Here is an 18,447-nt window from a genome sequence, read left to right on the forward strand (position 1 = left end):
ATGAAATAGGTAAATTATATAAATGTAAATTTTAGTAAGAATGAAGAGAACTAAGTAAATTTAGAGGAAGAACAATCAGAATAGTCCTATAAAAGTACTAAATGTGTTTTAGTCTAATAAAGTGAGCATTGGCTTTATATTAGAAACTGTTACTTTATAGATAGTGCTTGAATGACTGCATTAATAAGTAAAAGATTGAAATAAAAAGTCCTGTGCTTATAAAAAGAGCTCATCAGGGGGCTGGAGCGATAGTACAGCGGGTAGGGCATTTGCCTTGCATGCAGCCAAACATGGCCTACCCAGGTTCGATTCCCAGCATCCCATATGGTCCCCCGAGCACTGCCAAGAGTAATTCCTGAGTGCATGAGCCAGGAGTAACCCCTGAGCATTGCCAGGTGTGACCCAAAAAGCAAAAAAAAAAAAAAGCTCATCAGATGCAAAACATTCAGTATAAAAGAAGCATAAATTCATTGTTGAAAATGTGTGAAATCCCTTGGCAAGCTAAGAGTAAACATACCTTTCTTGGTCTTGTGGAAGGCTACCATGTGCACCATGAGTGAGTGCCAAACATAGTGCCACATGCTGGGAAGTTTGTTCTGTTTTTCAAAGAAGCTCCTTTAATGCTTCTTGTGAAACTTGATTTAAGACTATGAATTCCCTAAACTGTTGTCTGTCCCTGAAGTTCTATATTGTTTCTCAAATCTGAAAGATAATCGAGCTAGATAGCATGTTCTTGGCGAGGTGTCCATTTTTCATTGTAGCACTGTAGCACTGTCCTCCTGTTGTTAATCGATTTGCTCAGGTGGGCCCAGTAACGTCTTCATTGTGAGACTTGTTGTTACTGTGTTTGGCATATCAAATACATCAAAGATAGCTTGCCAGGCTTTGACATGTGGGCGAGATACTCTTGGTAGCTTCTCCAGCTCTCTGAGAGGGGCAAAGGAATCAAACCCGGTTTGGCCAGGTTGGCCGCATGCAAGGCAAATGCCCTACCCACTATGCCATCACTCCTATCTCTTCTGGCTTGCACAGCCTCAGTTGTAGAGTTTCTATTCTCTTTGCGCTTATAGAATCTAATTAATAGGTCTGCTGTAAATCTTTTTTTTAATTTTTAAAAATATTTGTAAAGTTGTGCATGATTTATTACATTAAATATTCCAGCTCTAATCCCACCATCATTACAACTTCCCATCACCATTATTTCCAATTTTCCCAACTTCTCCTCAAGCATGCCCCTACAACAGGCCCTGAATAATTTAATTTATGTTGCTTGATAAGATTTGCTAAAAATGGTCAAAAATATTTCCTTAGATGGAAGTGTGTGAATATTGTTGTATCTCACCATGTAACCATTGAGTCCTTGTAGAAGAGATTGCTAACATTGTTATAGGTTGAGCCTTGGGTGCTTATATTTTCTTTAATCGAGATTAGTTGCCTTGTACTTTACATCCCTTCCAATGTGATGTGCTACTCCTGATTTATAGATGGTGTAGAGTTTGAGATATCATGACTGAGTGATACAGCAAGAATTAAATTTTTAACTGCATGGTGACTTTGGGTGTCCTGGACAACAGATCCCTGCCAGAGTCCAGAAGCATCTCTGCAACTTGTGATCTCTTTTGAGATTTCTGTGTTTCTGGATCATTGCCAATTAATGAGCTTATTTGGTGCCAGAGGCAGTTCATAGGCATAACTGCTAGGCTTCTGGAAGAACAGGGAGATGGGGGATGGTAGCCTATCCCCCTCTCCATGACAGCCTGTAGATTTCAGTCACAAAACCTGCATACCTGAGTTTTTCAACAGATCAATTTCTGGATGCAACCTATGCCTAACAGTGGGGCCCCAGGCCATACCATGGCATTGATTGTGGACTGTGGAGGTTTTCAGCTGCTGAGACTCTGTTTAGGCAGATGCAATCTGCTGTAAATCTTATGAGCTTTTCATTTTTTCAATTTTCCCGCTTTTTATTTTTTTCATTCTGAGAAAAATGTGTCTTGGAATTTTCCTGCTTGACTTTATTTCCACTGGGACCCTTCAGGCCTCTTGTATTTGGTTGCCTATATTCCTCAACTCTGAGAAATTCTTAACTATGATTTCTTTAACTGTTGGTTCTTCATCAAATTCTTTCTAGTCCTCAGGGACTCCAGTGAATCTCATATTGTTCCTTTTGAGTTGATCCCATAGTTTTCTGGTTTTTTAGTTTTCTAGGTTTTTTTTCTTTTGAGGCTTTTTTCCCATCTTTTGTTATGTTCTAGAGGTTTTCTTCATCTGAACTTGAATCATCTCAATCTTTTCTTTAGTTGTTACTATTCTGCTGCTGAGAGTTTCTAATGAATTTTTGTATCACCTACCATACTCTGTATTTCTACTTGTAGTTTTCTCATTTCAGCTCCCTTACTTTCTTGTGCTTTGCTGACTAACTGTGCCATTGTTTCGAGGTCATTAAACAGCCTCATTAAACATTTAATGTCACTAAACTCATTTTCTGAAGATTTACAGAGATGTTGGTGTTGGTTGTGACTTCTGTGTTACTGTCTTTGCACATTGACATTGGTGGGCTCTACGAGACTTCCCACTGGTTTTCCAGTGTGCTTGCTGTGTTAAGGGTGAGTCCTTTAGTTAGAACCCTGCCCCCAGGGAGACTCAAAGGGAATAGACCAGGAGTTGCTCTTTTTCTTCTCTTTTCCTTTTCATCCAGTGGGAGTAAGTATAATTGTGAGCACTGTGAAATTTGCTGAGTAAATCTGTTGCTTCAAGAGATGTCAGCCAGAGATTAATCTCACCTGGAAGGGAGGAGCAGCAAGCAGAGGTTCCCGGTGTCTACGTGTTTAAAGCCAACTTTACACATTGCAGTCAAATACCTTATAAGAATAAAAATAGCAGAGTGTTTTTTTGGGAACACTTCTGTTCCAGAATCTATACCATGTCCTTTGCTCTCTGAACCCAAACTCCTTAGATTTGAGCTCCTGCTCCCTTCTTCATTGTGGGGTTTAGGATGGTCAGTTGGATCATTATTTTCAAGACGCACCTGGAATAGGATGTCCTTAGATGAGTCATAAGGAAAAATTAAAGGAAGAAATAAAATTAAGTCAAACTAGTGGTCAAAATATGGTCTATGTTATTGGGGAGTGAAGAGTCAAAAGGAGGGCCAATCCAGTTGAATGTGCATATGTAATATAGTGACCTGAGCCTGTCTTCTAGACCAGTGTTTCCCATCCTGGGCCATATGACCCCCTATGTGTCCTAAAGGGGCACAGTACTAGGGATCCAACCAGTGTAGGATACGGGGTCCACAAGAAGGAAACAAGTCAGACAGGGACACAGTAGGGAAAAGGTTGAGAAACATTGATTTGGACTGTATATATCACTGTATATCACTGTCCTCCCATTGTTCATTGATTTGCTCAAGCGGGCCCAATAATGTCTCCATTGCGACACTTGTTACTGTGTTTGGCATATCGAATACATCACGGGTAGCTTGCCAGGCTTTGTCGTGCGGGCGAGATACTCTCGGTAGCTTGCCGGACTCTCCAAGAGGGGCAGAGGAATCAAACTCGGGTCGGCCATGTTGGCCGCTTGCAAGGCAAGTGCCCTACCTGCTGTGCTATCACTCCAGCCCTGATTTGGACTATTAGTTTTATTTTGCTTTTAGGCACTAGCAAGGTATGTAGGTCATTCTGGTATAAGGGTCCTGAGATGAATCAGATAGAGGAGTCAGGGTTCTCCCACAGTTAACACATTCCCAAAGCATCTCTTCCTCTTCCCAGTAGTCTGATCAATTGGTCTATAAAGCATTTTTACATATATACCAAGTGCCTTGCCACTTTCTCTTTCGGTCTTTCTTCTTGCTGTTTATTTAGTAGGAAATAACTTTCAGTTTTCTTTATCTCTGGAAATCCTTCTCTTCTTTGCAAATCTCTTTAAAATCACACCCCATTCAGGAAGCCTGTTGGATTCTTTTGATTAGAAATGTCATCTCCTCTTAAGGGTTCTCACACTGTTTTCTTTTTTGTTCTTTACCTTGCAATGTAGATTCCTGACTTGTTAGCTGATCCATTCAAATTCAGATTTTTTCCTAGTCTATTTTACTTACAGCTTATAAACAACCAGTGAGTTTTCATTCCTGGCAGTTTTACCTTTACTTAGTCTTCAGCATTCTTTGAATCTGCTTACTGTTTACATGATCCCTGTGCAAGAGATTTGATCTACCACAGATTCCTGTCTAGTCTGAGGAAATATCTCTCTCCTAGTGCTTCTGAGGATGAATAGAGATGACATTTGTAAAGTACATAACACCTTGTACTGTGGTACTAAACATTGATTGGATACTGATTGGAGGTAGCACGTGGTAACTGGAGACAAGAAATAAGTTTAAGTCAGGAAACAGACCACATGTACTGCCTTAGAAACAAGCTGGAAGAAACCTATGCCCTACATAGAAGAAGCCTTGTTTATCCAACAGTTAGATCTGCATGCCTTTTGCACATTAAGATTTCTTCTAGTCAGGAAGCTGCGGATGTTTATTAGATTATCTCTTGATGGCCTCAAGGATGAGTTGTCCTGAAAAGTCCAGAATGTGGGAGCCTGGCCTCTGGAGGACCTAGATGTTTCTTATCCAATACCGAGGCCACCAGTCTCATTCTCTCAGCAGACTGTTTTGTCTCTGCCTTTATGATTTGACATGAAAGACAAAAAGACCATTCCAGAACTTGCCTCAAAGTTGTGACAGCCTCAGACCCAGACCGCATCTGCCTCTGAACCCAACTTAGTTTGGGGAGATCATGTTGCTGAACCACTAAGCAAACCATGTTCAGTCTAACTTTGCCTCTAATTGTGCAGTGACCCTTCTCCATACTCAAGGGAAACTTCAGACTAATCAGATTAGAAAATGTCTCATTCCCATTTTGCTTTCCCTCCAATATGCCCTGCCATGCTGTGGGTCACATGCTTGATGTTTTGCATCATCTCCACAGATTCCTTTCAAAGACTGGCCTAATTCCTAATGGGCCCATCAGCCTGCAAATTACATTTATATTCTGCATTCTTATTGCTCCCCACAGACTCCACTGGGCTTTCCAGAGCCTTGACCAGACTCTCTGCACAGCCCTCCTGTAACACGCTAAGCTGGAGCCCCTCTGATATCTGCAATTTCCCATGGGAGGCAGACATGGAGTCTTTTAATTTGGTTTGGAACACACACTGGTCAAGACCAGTTTTACCTGCCTTGGGATTGAGCTGGGCAGCTGTCTTGCATCTGTATCCTCGTGCTATGTGAATTCAGATCAGGAAATGAAAACCAGTATGACTAGAAGTTTAGTTGATTGCTTCCAAACAGGGATGGAGCCCTGTATGTTTCTCCTGATTCTGGGTTCTGGTATAAATATTTCCTCTCAATTTTGTTTACATTTTCCTTGTGATTCAGTGAAGTGTTCTGCTTCTTAGCACAACCCAAGCAGAAATCTAGACTTCCAAAGTTTTTTTCCCATTGTTTACTTCAGTCCCTATCAGCCTAGTGCTGTGGTTTCTGGTATGAGGTCACCTTGCTTGCCAAACAAATTCATTTCACTAATGCACAAAGCATCAGACTTAAATGGTCTATGTAGTCATGACTATTACCCATTAATAATAGGAGTGACACTGTATTGGCATAGTGCCAAGGGCCTTAGAATATTTTATAAGTCCTTGAGCATAGAAAAAGGCACATTTTAGTTGATGTAGGCCTGATTCCTTATTTCTTAAGCACAAACTCTAAGGCATAAGGGGGCTCTTTCATAGCTTGCTACAGGCCAAAATGAGACTCTAATGGAATTAGAATGACAACTTCCAAAGATACCTTAAACCTTTGTTTCTGTCTGACCTCCAAAGAGTGGGGACTATGTTCTCATTCATCTTTGTAGCAGTAGCAGCTATTCTTGCACTGGCTTTCTATACAGGAGAAAACATGGGCTTGGTATCCACCTTAGCAATCCACCTTACCTCTAAGTCCACCCCTGCTGGCTGAGTGATCCTGGTATACGGACTCAACACTTCGAGCCTTTGCTTGAATGTTAAGATTTTCTCAGTACTAATGAGCAAGACATTGTAGTTGCTAACATTTGTAATGAAAAGCACAGCATGACCCTGAAGAAAGAAAATTTTTTTGTAGGATTCATTCTATCTGAATGTTTTGAAGAGATGTATATGTGAAACCATGAGCAGTAGTCATGTAAGAGGGGCCTCCAGGATGGTGACTGGGGAGATAATTATCTCCATACTAAGATAAATGCAGACACTGGCCTACTTGTTTTCACTCTTATAGTCAAGCCATTCTCCATCTTTAAACTGCTTCCCCTGGCCGCCTTCTCAGTCTCATCTAGCAAGCACAGTAGATGAAATGTATAATAGCAAGTGAGGACACGGACAATATCACTGAATCAGTCGTCCAGAGTAGAAAGCAAGGTGCAGAATTGGGGAGCACAGAAGATTGGGAGACTAATTCCTCTCAACATGCATCTCTGGACTAGTAGTGTACCTTGCTGTCCAAATCAGAGATGCACACGTTTACCTTAAAGAGCATGTTTCAAGGTTTATCATTCACTTTCTGTGCTTAAGTTTTTCATTTATGTCAACTAAAACCTGCTCACCGTGAAAAATTAATCACTCTAAGAAGCTGTTTACAACAATCTGTAGCCACATCCTTCCCCGCTGCTCCCACCCAATTGTAAGAAACTGCCAGCTACTTTCAGCTTTTTCAGCTCCTTCTGCAGACATTTACATACCACATGCATCCTACTATTTTTGTATTTTTCATATTTACATATCGCTATCAACTTCCTGTTATAATGCTTGAGAATTAAGCAGAATATTGATTCCCATTACTGTTGTTCTTTCTGAAAGCTCTTAGATTCTTCTATTGTCCTGGTGTTTTTGGAAGTTCATGATAGTCCCTTGCTTTATGTATGTCGTGTGTGTGAGAGAGGAGAATGATTGTATAGTTTCACTGTCACTAATTTATGGTTCCTCTGATCTAAAGACTGCCCTTTGGTTATGAGAAGATTTCTATTAAATTTTAAGTAATTTCCTCCCTTCCATTTTTATTTTTCTCTCAGGAGAACTCTTTCTCATTAAGACTTTGGAATGCTGAATTTGGATCTTTTCTCTCCCAGATTTTACTTAGGGACATTTTTCAACTTTATATTTTCTACTGTGTCTATTCAGTTTTCTGTTTTACTCAGGAGCACAGCTTCACTCTGAGTGCTTTTTTTCTAATCTTCTATTCTTTTTATAGGTGTTACATACACTCTTATGTCGTGTTTCCCTTCTGTTAGCTAACTTACATTTGTTTCTCAAATTCTTTTGCTGTTGGTTTCTGTCCTTAATAGTGAAAACTTTGGGGGGTTTAGTTTATTGATTGGTTGGTTTTCACTTCATGAGCCATGTCCCAATCCTCACTTTTACTATGGAATCCCCAGGTGTTGGAATCTGGTATACCATTCAGAGTATTAAGGGGAATAAATCTATCTTCTCATGCTGAAAGTGCATGGAGGTGGATAGGAAAAAGAAGAAGAAATTAAGCTTGGGCACTGGTGTTCTGTAAATAAGGAAAGGGAAGGCTGGATGCCAAGATGCCAAAATTCAGTGTGTAATGTTCCAGTCTAGCCTCCCTTGTGCTTCATCTCTCTAAGACTAGAACTTCTTTATCTCAATTCCTCTGGGTGCCAAATCTTCCTCCCATACAAGAAAGATTGTATTAAAAAGGAAGATATTTGACAAACTGCTCTTATTTTGCATAGTTTAAATAGTCCCCTGTGTTTGGTCCCATAAGTTATCCCTACCTTTTATACAACCTGGCATATTTCATCAGAACCTCTTAGGAGTTTTAGGGTTTTTTAATGATTTTTTTATAAATTTTATTTTCATAAAGCAGTTCACAATAGTTCATTACAGATAATATTCAAACACCCACCCAACCAGTGAGTATCTTCCCACCACAATAAGAGGGAAGTGTGTGAAGGTTGTTGTATTTCATTCTGGGGTCATTTAAGCCTGTATATACAAGAAGATGCACAAGTACGTTAAAACCAAACACATTTTAGGTACATCAGTGGGCTAGAATAAAAGAGGTCTGGTTGCGTGTTCCAGGAAATACTGCATCACTCTCTTCTAGGAGCTTTATTTTAGAGTATCTGGATCTTGGCCATTGATGAGATTACAGTTTGTGGGTGTGACTGCCAAACTACTGGAAAACTGGGGATCTGGGTGGAGGAGGCACAGTCCCGATCTGAGCAGGCATAGAGATCTCAGTCACAGGTCCCACATACCTGGGTTCCTCTGTCAGTTCCTTCTTGGGTGAGGCTCGTCTGAGAATGTGGAGAGTGGTCTTGAGCATGACCTCTCAGGAATTTTGCAGGCCATGTTAGCTCATCTCTAAGTGTACTTTGATACTACCATGGAGTAGAGTTCAGCTTACCTGCCTCAACTTTATGAAGCCAGTTACCTGTCCTTAGTATGCTGTCCATATTGCAAAAGAATTTTAAATTTCTTGTCCATTGCTGTCTTTTCCCCCAATCTTTGTCATCATGGGCTGTTATCTGAATTTATTTATTGAATCACCATGAGAGCAGTTACAAAGCTCTCAGGTTTAAGTCTCAGTCATACAGTGATGAAGCACCCGTCCCTTCATCAGTGCACATTTTCTACCACCAAATACTCCAGTATATCTCCCCCATCCCAAACCCTCCCCCTACTTGTGTGGCAGATGATTTCCATAGCACTCTCTCTCCACTTTGATCACATTCAATATCTCAACACCAGACCCACCATTATTATTTGGGATTTTACCCCCACACTCAGATCTGTTGAAAAGACAACATTAGGCAATCGGTCCTCCATTGCTGATTATGAATAACATATCACGGCCACGCAATATTGGAATTCTGAAATCTTAATAATTAAATCTGGAGGGATTTCTGCCAAAAGTTACTGGCTTCCAAGATTTGTTTCTGAGTCTCTGGGATTGTGGCTTAAGCAGCTCAATCAGTAGCCAGAGTTTGTGGTTGGCGACCCAGGGTCTTGTTGGGGTTGGGGAGGACCTTTAATGTTATTTTGGTGGGAAGAGATAAATATTTGGGCTCATCCATCATGATTTACTGCAATTTTTTCCAGGGGCAAAGAATTCGGGAAGTGCCCATTTTATCCCTTTTAGTTGAATATTCAAGTTCTTTCTCCCTTGCTCCTCTTGGGGGGGGGGGGGGTGCCCATATCCATTGAAATCTTATAATATGGAGCTGAAAATAAAATATCATGATATTATACCACCTTAACTCTTTTTTTTCATGAGGCTCCTGAACATTAAAAATCATTTTCCACAGAATGATTGTATTCATTATGTCTGAGCTGTGTACTCTTTCATTTGTAACTTTTGATTTTTCCTAAATAACACTTATTTGGCTGGACTGATAGCACAGCGGTAGGGCGTTTGCCTTACGCACAGCCAGCCCGGCCAAGCCGGGTTCGATTCCTCCACCCCTCTCAGAGAGCCTGGCAAGCTATCAAGAGTATTCAATATGCCAAACACAGTAACAAGAAGCCTCACAATGGAGACGTTTACTGGGCCCGCTCGAGCAAATCGATGAACAACGGGAGGACAGAGATTTATTTATTTATTTATTTAACACCAATTTCAGGAATATCATTCTCAATTTGTCCTTTGAAATGAGTATGAGCTTGATGTGGTGAATCTGTTAACTCATGAGCTAGGCACAGAATGAGGATTGGGGCCTAGTCTAATAGGTAAAGATCAGAATTATTATATGATCTAATACTAGAACTATCTATAGTGACCTTCAGATATTTTTCTCTTAAGTTCCAAGGCCATTATCCAAGGGAAAGGGAAAGTTAGCCAGTGGAACTCGTATAGGAAGAACTTTAGATAGGCTTTTATAGTAAAGAAGTATTTGAATTTAAACTATCCAGACAAAGGGATTAAAAGGTACAGGTGCCTAGAAATTCTGGGAACATTCGTGGTTGGTTTCCCTAAGAACAGTAAGGCTTGTATACCTGGATCATTTGAACACTGTCAAGAGAGTTTTCTGGTGATACTAGATTTTCCAGGGTCAGATTTTGTTGGGTGCTATAAACCCTAGTAAAGTGTTCAGTTTTTATTCTAAGTAGATTGCAACTGTTGAAGAGTTTCAAATAAGTAACTCAGTGATCTTATTTATATTTTAGAGGGTTCATTCTGGAGCAAATTAAAAATAGAAGCAAAAGGTGAAGATAGAAAGCTATTGTAAATCAAACGAGTGAAGTTGTTCGTTTGGAAGTAGTGAGAAGGAGAGGAGGTGGCCAAAGAGATTTGTGATGAAATGCACAGGACTGGTTAGTGGATTAGTGTGTAAGGAGTGTGGTCTAATGTGATCCTATATACATTTGGTAGTTTTTGGACCCGTTTTCAAATTAGTTGGATATACTTCTGAAACCTCTAAGATAGGAGTAAATACGTGCTTTCTACAATTGATGTAGTGGGAGTTTACTGATAAACTTTGAACTGTAGAAACAGAAAAAGACTTATTTTTTGATGATCTCATCTAGTCTCCCAGACCGGTTGCTTTAAAGAATACCCATAGGCTAATGACTCTAGCATTTTTACCTTCAGTCTGAACTTGTAACTTTTAACTCTATACCCAAATATTGCTTACTTCCATCAAATGTAACATACTCCAATCAAACTCCTTATCTTTTCTCCCAACCCATAGGCCCTTGGGAATCTTTTCTGTTTCAAGCTCCATCTTTCCGTTGCTTAATCAAAACCCTTAGAATTGTTCTGAAACCTTTGATCTTCTCTTTCCTCCCTCTCTTTCACTCCCTCTGCTTACAACCCCCCCCACACACATACATACAAAAACACACATCATTCCAAAATCCTATACTCAAAATATATTCAGAATTGATCACTACATGGCTACCACAGTTATCTAAGATGCCATCATCTTTGTCTGGATTATGGGAAAAGACTGCTAATTGCCCTTGCCACTTTGATCTTGCCTATACATTCTACTTACAATATGTCAGCTAGAGTGATTTTCAAAGAATGCAAGTTAGATCTCACAACTGCTCTACTGAATATATTCCAGGACTCTTAGCTATCCTCAGTATGAAAATCAAAGACCTACATGATTTCATTCTTTGATGTCAACTCCTACAAGAATTCATTGTTTGACCTCAGCTCCTGCTCAGAATATTAGGGAATACTTTCTTTTGAGGTTCCATGTTAAAAAATATTTCTTATACAACATCTTTGAGTTTTAGATATTCTACCAGCACACACAAGTAAAAGACATAAAGGTCCTGCATTTTGGCTGCAGATATTTCTAGAAATAGAATATTCTTTTCAAGGAGTTTAAATGATAAGTGAGCCAAAATTCAAAGGTATTCAAATTCAATGAACTGAAACATTAGGAGATGTTTGGCAGAATCCTTATTGAAAATAATGTGCAAGAAAGAATTACTGGGAAAAAAGAATACTGAGTTTCCCTTTTCCTCTTTATTTATACTGCTTTCTTTGTATTGATGAATCTATGTGATTTTGTCTTATAACATTTAATTCACCACTACTAATTATAATTAGTTTATAATTATGAGCTATTTTTAACACTTGGAGAAAAAAATTTTTCCTTACCTGCTTTTATTATCACTGCGTATTCTATAATTAGTTATTCTCCACTCATCCTTGCAATACTTGTATATCTCACTTACTACTAAGTGAGATATACAAGATTTATTGGAGGTATGGATGAGTTGGAGATCCCAAAAGGCCAAAATCCAGAAGCAGGTACTTGGATCAACAACTTAGTGATGTCACTGTCACTGTCACTGTCCTCCCATTGTTCATCAATTTGTTCGAGTGGGCCCAGTAACATCTCCATTGTGACAATTGTTGCTGTGTTTGGCATATTGAATACGTTACGGGGAGCTTGCCAGGCTTTGCCCTGTGGGAGAGATACTCTCGGTAGCTTGCCGGGCTCTCCGAGAGGGGTGGAGGAATCGAACTCAGGTCAGCCATGTTGGCCGCTTGCAAGGCAAATGCCCTACCGCTGTGCTGTCACTCCAGTCCAACTTAGTGATGACCTATGTCTTTTCCTTTAAAAACGTGGTATTGTATGACCAATATGTGCATTTGACCATTGAATAGCATGGATTTGAATTGCACAGGTCCACTTACATGCAGGTTTTCTTGAAAAAATGACAATGTGAATGTATGTACTATATTGATAAATACAATATAGTACCAATAATATATTTTCTCTTTGATTTTCTTAATAACTTTCCCCCCATGGGTTCATTTTAAAAATACAGTATATAACATATCCTACAAAATATGTTTTAATTGACTTTGTTATTGTTAAGGTTATTAGTCCAGTTAAGTTCAGGAGGGCCATCAGAAGTTTTACATGGATTTTCACCTGCATAGGGATTGTCAGTGATAACCCAATAGATGGCAGAAGAGGGATAATAGCATTGAGTGTGTGTGTGTGTGTGGGGGGGGGTTGGCCTGGTATCAGTGTGTCCCTGAAACAAACATTTATAACCTTGTAGGCCATTGTTACCTCAATAAAAACAATTGGCAGAATTTGGCAAAATTCTGAATAGGTAGCATTGAGGTTTTACATTAAGAATTATATCCTATGTGTTTAGGTTATTGTAGCAATTGTGTTGAAATTAATGTTAATACCTTCTGTTATGTCTAATGGTGAATATATGCCAATGTTCATGATTGAGAAGTAGTAGACAATAGATTTGTTGGCTTTTCCTGTAGTTTCATGATTCAGGATAATCATTTCAAAATAAATGTGGGTTATTATTTTCTAATTATAATTTAGAAAAATCAGATATACAAAAAAGCTTAAAGGTAGCTGTTCTGAGTACTTTATTATATATAGTTGCTCTATTTGTTATGATACTTTATGCCTTTTATGCAAATGTAAGTCTAAAGTGAGATAACAACTCTATATACTATTTTATAGCCTCCTCTCTACTCTGAATCATGAACATATTTCCATGACTATATGAACTTAAAAAAATCCTTTTTGATGGCTACAGTATGTGATAAAGTTGCCTTTTCTTTTATAAAAAATATATTAGTGTAGAAAATGAAAACTGATTTGCGTTAATGAGTTAGAAGGCCTACAATTTAATATATAAGAATATTTTTGTCACACACATATCATTGTATTAAATGAAAAGTACCTTCAAATATTCTTAACAAAATATAGTAATGATCTTAATTACTGAATAAACTGATTTGTTTTTGTGGCAATTACAAAAAATATTTTGGATACCTATTAAGTGCCAACATTGATCCAGGTGCTGGGGATGCTTTGAATTCAATGTATGAGGTCTCTAACCTCAAAGAGTTTATATTCTGAAGGGTTAGAAGCAGATACTAAACTAATAAGAATAAAATATCACATATTAAAGCATACCTAATACTACATTTTTTGGTAACATTTGACATTTGGTTCTGAATTGTGCAGAATTGATGATTCATATATTATAATTATATTTTCAGCTTTGAGAACAGTGAAAATCAAATAGATTACAGGACATTTTTTGATGCTCTGAACTGGAGGCAAAATCCGAAATACCGAGTGGAAGGTCCACAATTTTATGAGAAACAGGTAAAATTAAAACATTTTAAAAGCCATTGGGGATAACTTTCTTGTAACCTCTACCTTAAAATTATTTTTCAATGTAAAATATTAACATCAGGGTTTTGGAAACAGAGCTCATATGTTTTTGGGTATTTGTGTTAAAGGCTAATTCACTTTCCATGCTGAGTAAACATCTGCTCTCTCAGAGCATGACTTTTCTTATTGCAGCTGAATTTTTCTTAACCTCAGTTGCATCCAATTATATGGAAAATAGAATAATAGCTTATAGTTATAAATAGATATAAACACTGTTATCAAGGGATTCTGGTAACATCATCTTTATGAGCCACAAAGGCACATCTCAAATAGTGCATCTGTCAGTCCTCAGTGTATCCATGGCTGTGCACACAGGTTTGCTTTGGACGAAACAATATGATATGGCAATACATTTTTCACAGTGGAGCCAGTTTTAAAACCAAGATTCAGTTATTTTAAAGAGCTTGGTTAGGGAAAACAAAGTTCGTGTGATTAGATGCTGCTCTCAACATTGTGGAATTGTCTGAATTCTCTAAGGTCTCTTTGGACCAATTGTCTTTAGGAGTGGGTGGGTGGGTGGGTGGTAGTTTGTTTATATTTTAACATGCTTCAGAAATTGATTTTCTTGGGAAAGTCTCTTGATAAAGCAAATGTCATGTGGTTGATACTCCCAAAAAGGAGGCATTTATTCCTCTGGTCTCTACTGACCAGCTCATTCTGGCCAGAACTGCTTTAGCTCCCCTGGGAGTTCATGCAATTATTCTGCAGTGCCAGGCAGCCTTAGAACTTCCAGTGGGTTGGGAGACAGTTGTAGCCTTTAGAGTCAAACAGAATTGGGATAGAATTCTGCCTCTGTTCCTTGATTAACTGATTGACTTTGGATCATTTACTTAGCTCATTCATTTATAATGTTATTTCTCAGATAAATCATAATTGGTATTACTCTCAGCACATTCTAGACTTTGTGCTAGGTTCCAGTGACAAAAGTCATTATTACTACCTTTGAGGAATCCACAACTGGTGTGTGTGGGGGGGGGGGGGGCGGGGATCAATATGCTCATGATTTGGAGTATGGCATGATACTGCCTGCCTGAATGCTATAGCAGGAGGAAGAAGCTAGTTAAAACTCAAATTTGAACAGAAAGTATTTCCCAGGGATGTGACTCTTGGAATTTCAACGGTGAATAGTAATAATTAGCAAGGTAAAAAAGTGGCGCAGTATGGAAGGGCATCCCAATATCAGCTCAGGGATATGGAACAGTGTCACTGGCATAGAACCCAAAGGAATAGATATGACATAAATGAAGGCTCAATGGAAAGAGCAACAAAAGAGATGAGTCTGTGGGTGGGCAGATAGATAGTACAGCAGGTAGGGCACTTATCTAAGCCCAATTTGATTTCCTGCACCCCATGTGGTCCCCTGAGCCTTGTCAGAAGTGAGTGATCCCTGAGTGCAGAGTCAGGAGTAAGCCCTGAGTACTCCCGGGTGTGGCCTAGTATGAACATATACAATGAAACAAATGTTTCAGATAGCAATATTATTCTAATTCTATGTGGTACAATATGATCTTTATTTTTTCCCTTTTCCTTTCCTTCCCCTTTATTGTGACCCATTCATTTTATTTACAAACCCACAAAATGATTACTCCAGGAGGAGGCAATGTATGCCTAAAAATCCACTCTCCTTATGGACTGAACATGTTTGCCACTCAATGCCTCTTTTGCAGGCCACAACACCCAAAAGGAGAGAGAGAACACAGGGGATTGCCCTGCCACAGAGACAGGGGGGATGGGGGGATGGGGGTGGGAGGGATATTATCCATGGTGGTGGAAAATGGGCACTGGTGGAGGGATGGGTATCTGATCATTGTATAATTGAAACCAAAGCACAAAAAATTGTAAATCTACAACTTTAAAAAAAATAAAATAAAATAAAGGGAAAAAAAATCCACTCTCCTTTAACCACACCTCCCCCCTTCCCCCTCTTACCAATTTTTTGGGTGGGACAGTTACTGTTGCCCTGCTGCTTGCTGTAGGCCTGAAATCCTTTAAATGAACTGTGTGGAGCAGAAGGTCTAGAATTACATGAACCTAAATTTAGATTGTTAGCCCTATTGCCAATTAGCTGCATGACTTTGTGTAAGTTACTCAGGCTTTCTCCATCTAAAAACTAAAGCACTGTAGCACTGTCCTCCCGTTGCTCATCGATTTGCTTGAGCAGGCACCAGTAACGTCTCCATTGTGAGACATGTTTTTACTGTTTTTGGTATATCGAGTATGCCACAAGGAGCTTGCCAGGTTCTGCCGTGTGGGAGGGATACTCTTGGTAGCTTGCCGGGCTCTCCAAGAAGGATGGAGGAATCGAACCTGGGTTGGCTGCATGCAAGGCAAATGCCCTACCCGCTGTACTATTGCTCCAGTACATATAGCTCTGGCTAGTCCAAAAGTAGTGAGTGGTCACAAGGTCAACCTAAAAGTTAAACGGTGCAAAAACTAAAGATCAAAGGATATTGGAGTTAGCAATAGTAACTCACATTTATTGATTTGTTATGTGTGCCAGGAAATAAGTTTACTTAATTCTTCTCACATCTCTACATTTTTCAAATTAAGAGAGTGATAAAAAGAAATTTTTATCCAAGACCACCTAGGTATAATAAAATGAAGGAGACTGAAATTTAAAGCTAGGCAATTAGACCTCAGAGTTCATGTTCTTAGCCCGTATATCGTCTTACCAAGATGTGGATAATTGACAATGCAATTAGCTATTCTCAAGTGATCATCAGAACTGTCATTTTCGTCATTATTGTTTTTATAGTATGCTGAGGGGACTTACATCTCATGAAAAACAGTTCCCAAAGTAGTCTTTTATTAGTGGAGTTTTGTTCTTTCACCTCTGTTGTTGATATCTATGAATATTCTTTGACTTAAATGAATAACAAAAGGCTTACCTATTTCAGAAATAAAAACTAGAGATCAAAATAGTACTTACATCAGAGTTGTTGCAATGATTAAGTGGTTACACATGAGGCACATCACAATACCTGTGTAAGGACTTAATTATTGCTGGTTATTATTGTTTGTAAAATGGAGGTATATTATATTCTAAAGTCAGGAGTTTGTGTCTGAGAAATTCCTTTAAAGGAGAAAGTCTATGAGAAATCATTAATAATAGAAGTAAATAAATAAATGTTAGGTAAAAAAAAGACTTAGGTCAGTGATTCTTTCCTGAAAGTCAAAATAAATAAAGACTGTGGTTAGTGATTCTACCCTGAAAATAAGTGATTCTCTCCTGAAAGTTGAAGAATTACAGAATAAGAATATTCTCAAAAAGATTCTGTGCTTCAGCAGTAGGATCTTCCAATTATTACTTGGTAAAACTGAGATGAACTATACCCTTAGGGTTTCTCATCAGTTCTTTTTACTAAACCTAAAAGCATATCAGCCCAAAGGAGGCATTTGGGAGAGACCATTCCTTTTCAGCCAGTTGAAATAAGAAATACAGGTATAAATTAATACCCTGATTTTTGGAGTTATATGCATGGATAAGCATTGCTAACAGTACTGTAAATTACAGAAACTCAATAATCTTTTAAAATGCCTTATAAATTTTACTTATAATGATACCTTAATCAGATTTGATTCTACAGCATTGTATGATGTCTATACTTGTTATTTTATTTCATAAAGATGCTGTAAAATAGTTACCAGCATATTCATTACTTCACGAAAATATTCAATGTGAATGGGTTGATCATAATATTTCATATTAAAATCAGTAGTGAAAAGTGTTGTTTCTAGATGTCATATAAGTGTGGGTATGGTTAAGGGAATCAATCAGGGTGGTGGAAAACTCGGGAACTAACAAGAACTGGAATTCCTTTATCATTATAGAAGCAGAGAGGGACCAGTGTTATAATCTCAGGTGGAGATTATAGCTCAAATTGTAATCACTGCTACAGCATTACCTGACAGGGAGGGAGCAAGGTGAAGAGAACTGGGGTCAATAGCCTGACCTCTTGCTGCTTCCCATTGGCTGAACCCACCAAGTAACTAGAGTACAAGGACTCTGTTATCCACAGAATTATGTCCTCCGTGCAGAGCAAAGAGTGAAAACAGTGAAGCTTGAGGAGCAAATGGAAAATAATCCGTTATAGTCTTATTATCAAAATAGTCTTGATCCCAGGCGAACAAGTCCCTATCCCAAGGTATAGGGTTAGGAATAATAGCTCCTAAATGCCAGAATTTGTCCCTCAAATTTGGATGTGCTACCCCCTTGTGTGAAAGGGAAGTGACTGCAGTAACCTGAAATGGAATCCAACAATAAGCAAGTGAAAGTTGAGAGACCTATTAATGAAAATGCTATAGCTTTGATTAGTCCTGCTACCCTCTCTTAAGCATGTTTTCTCTGTGGATAATGTAAGCTGTCATGTACCATTGCTCTTGACTGTGGCCTGTAGCTAAATCCTTGCTCAGACCTCTGCCTGGTCCCTACAGCCGCTCATGATGAGTCATCAGGACCTAATTTAACTCTCACTCTCTTATGTCACTATCTATGGTCTCTGTATGTTGCCCCAGTGCTGTCATGGCCTAGAGACCTAATTTCTACTCTTTTGTGCTTGCTCATAGATGGTAGCTGTAAAACTGGCAAAATATATCCCTTTGTTTACAGCTTGTCTGGTTAATTTCAGAGGTCACATTTTTTAAAAATAGCACTGTCTGTTCTCATATAAACTTTTTAACTTACCCTGTGTGATTGGTATCTTACCTGTTATAATTTCTAAGA

General features: G+C 38.7%; 1 protein-coding gene across 2 annotated transcripts in view; it reads left to right on the top strand.

The window, feature by feature from the left end:
• Window positions 1-18,447, top strand: part of EFHC2 (EF-hand domain containing 2) — a 316,613-nt gene that overhangs the window by 276,231 nt on the left and 21,935 nt on the right. Inside the window, exon 14 of one of the 2 annotated variants that reach the window (XM_056131211.1) lies at window positions 13,547-13,655. The exons of the other annotated variant lie outside the window; for it this stretch is intronic. Within the exon in view, the coding sequence (XP_055987186.1) occupies window positions 13,547-13,655 (109 nt within the window). The remainder of the gene's footprint in view (window positions 1-13,546; window positions 13,656-18,447) is intronic. 2 annotated transcript variants of the gene reach the window in all.

Source organism: Sorex fumeus, unplaced genomic scaffold (genome assembly GCF_029834395.1).
Source record: "Sorex fumeus unplaced genomic scaffold, SorFum_2.1 ptg000086l, whole genome shotgun sequence".
Lineage (NCBI taxonomy): Eukaryota > Metazoa > Chordata > Mammalia > Eulipotyphla > Soricidae > Sorex > Sorex fumeus.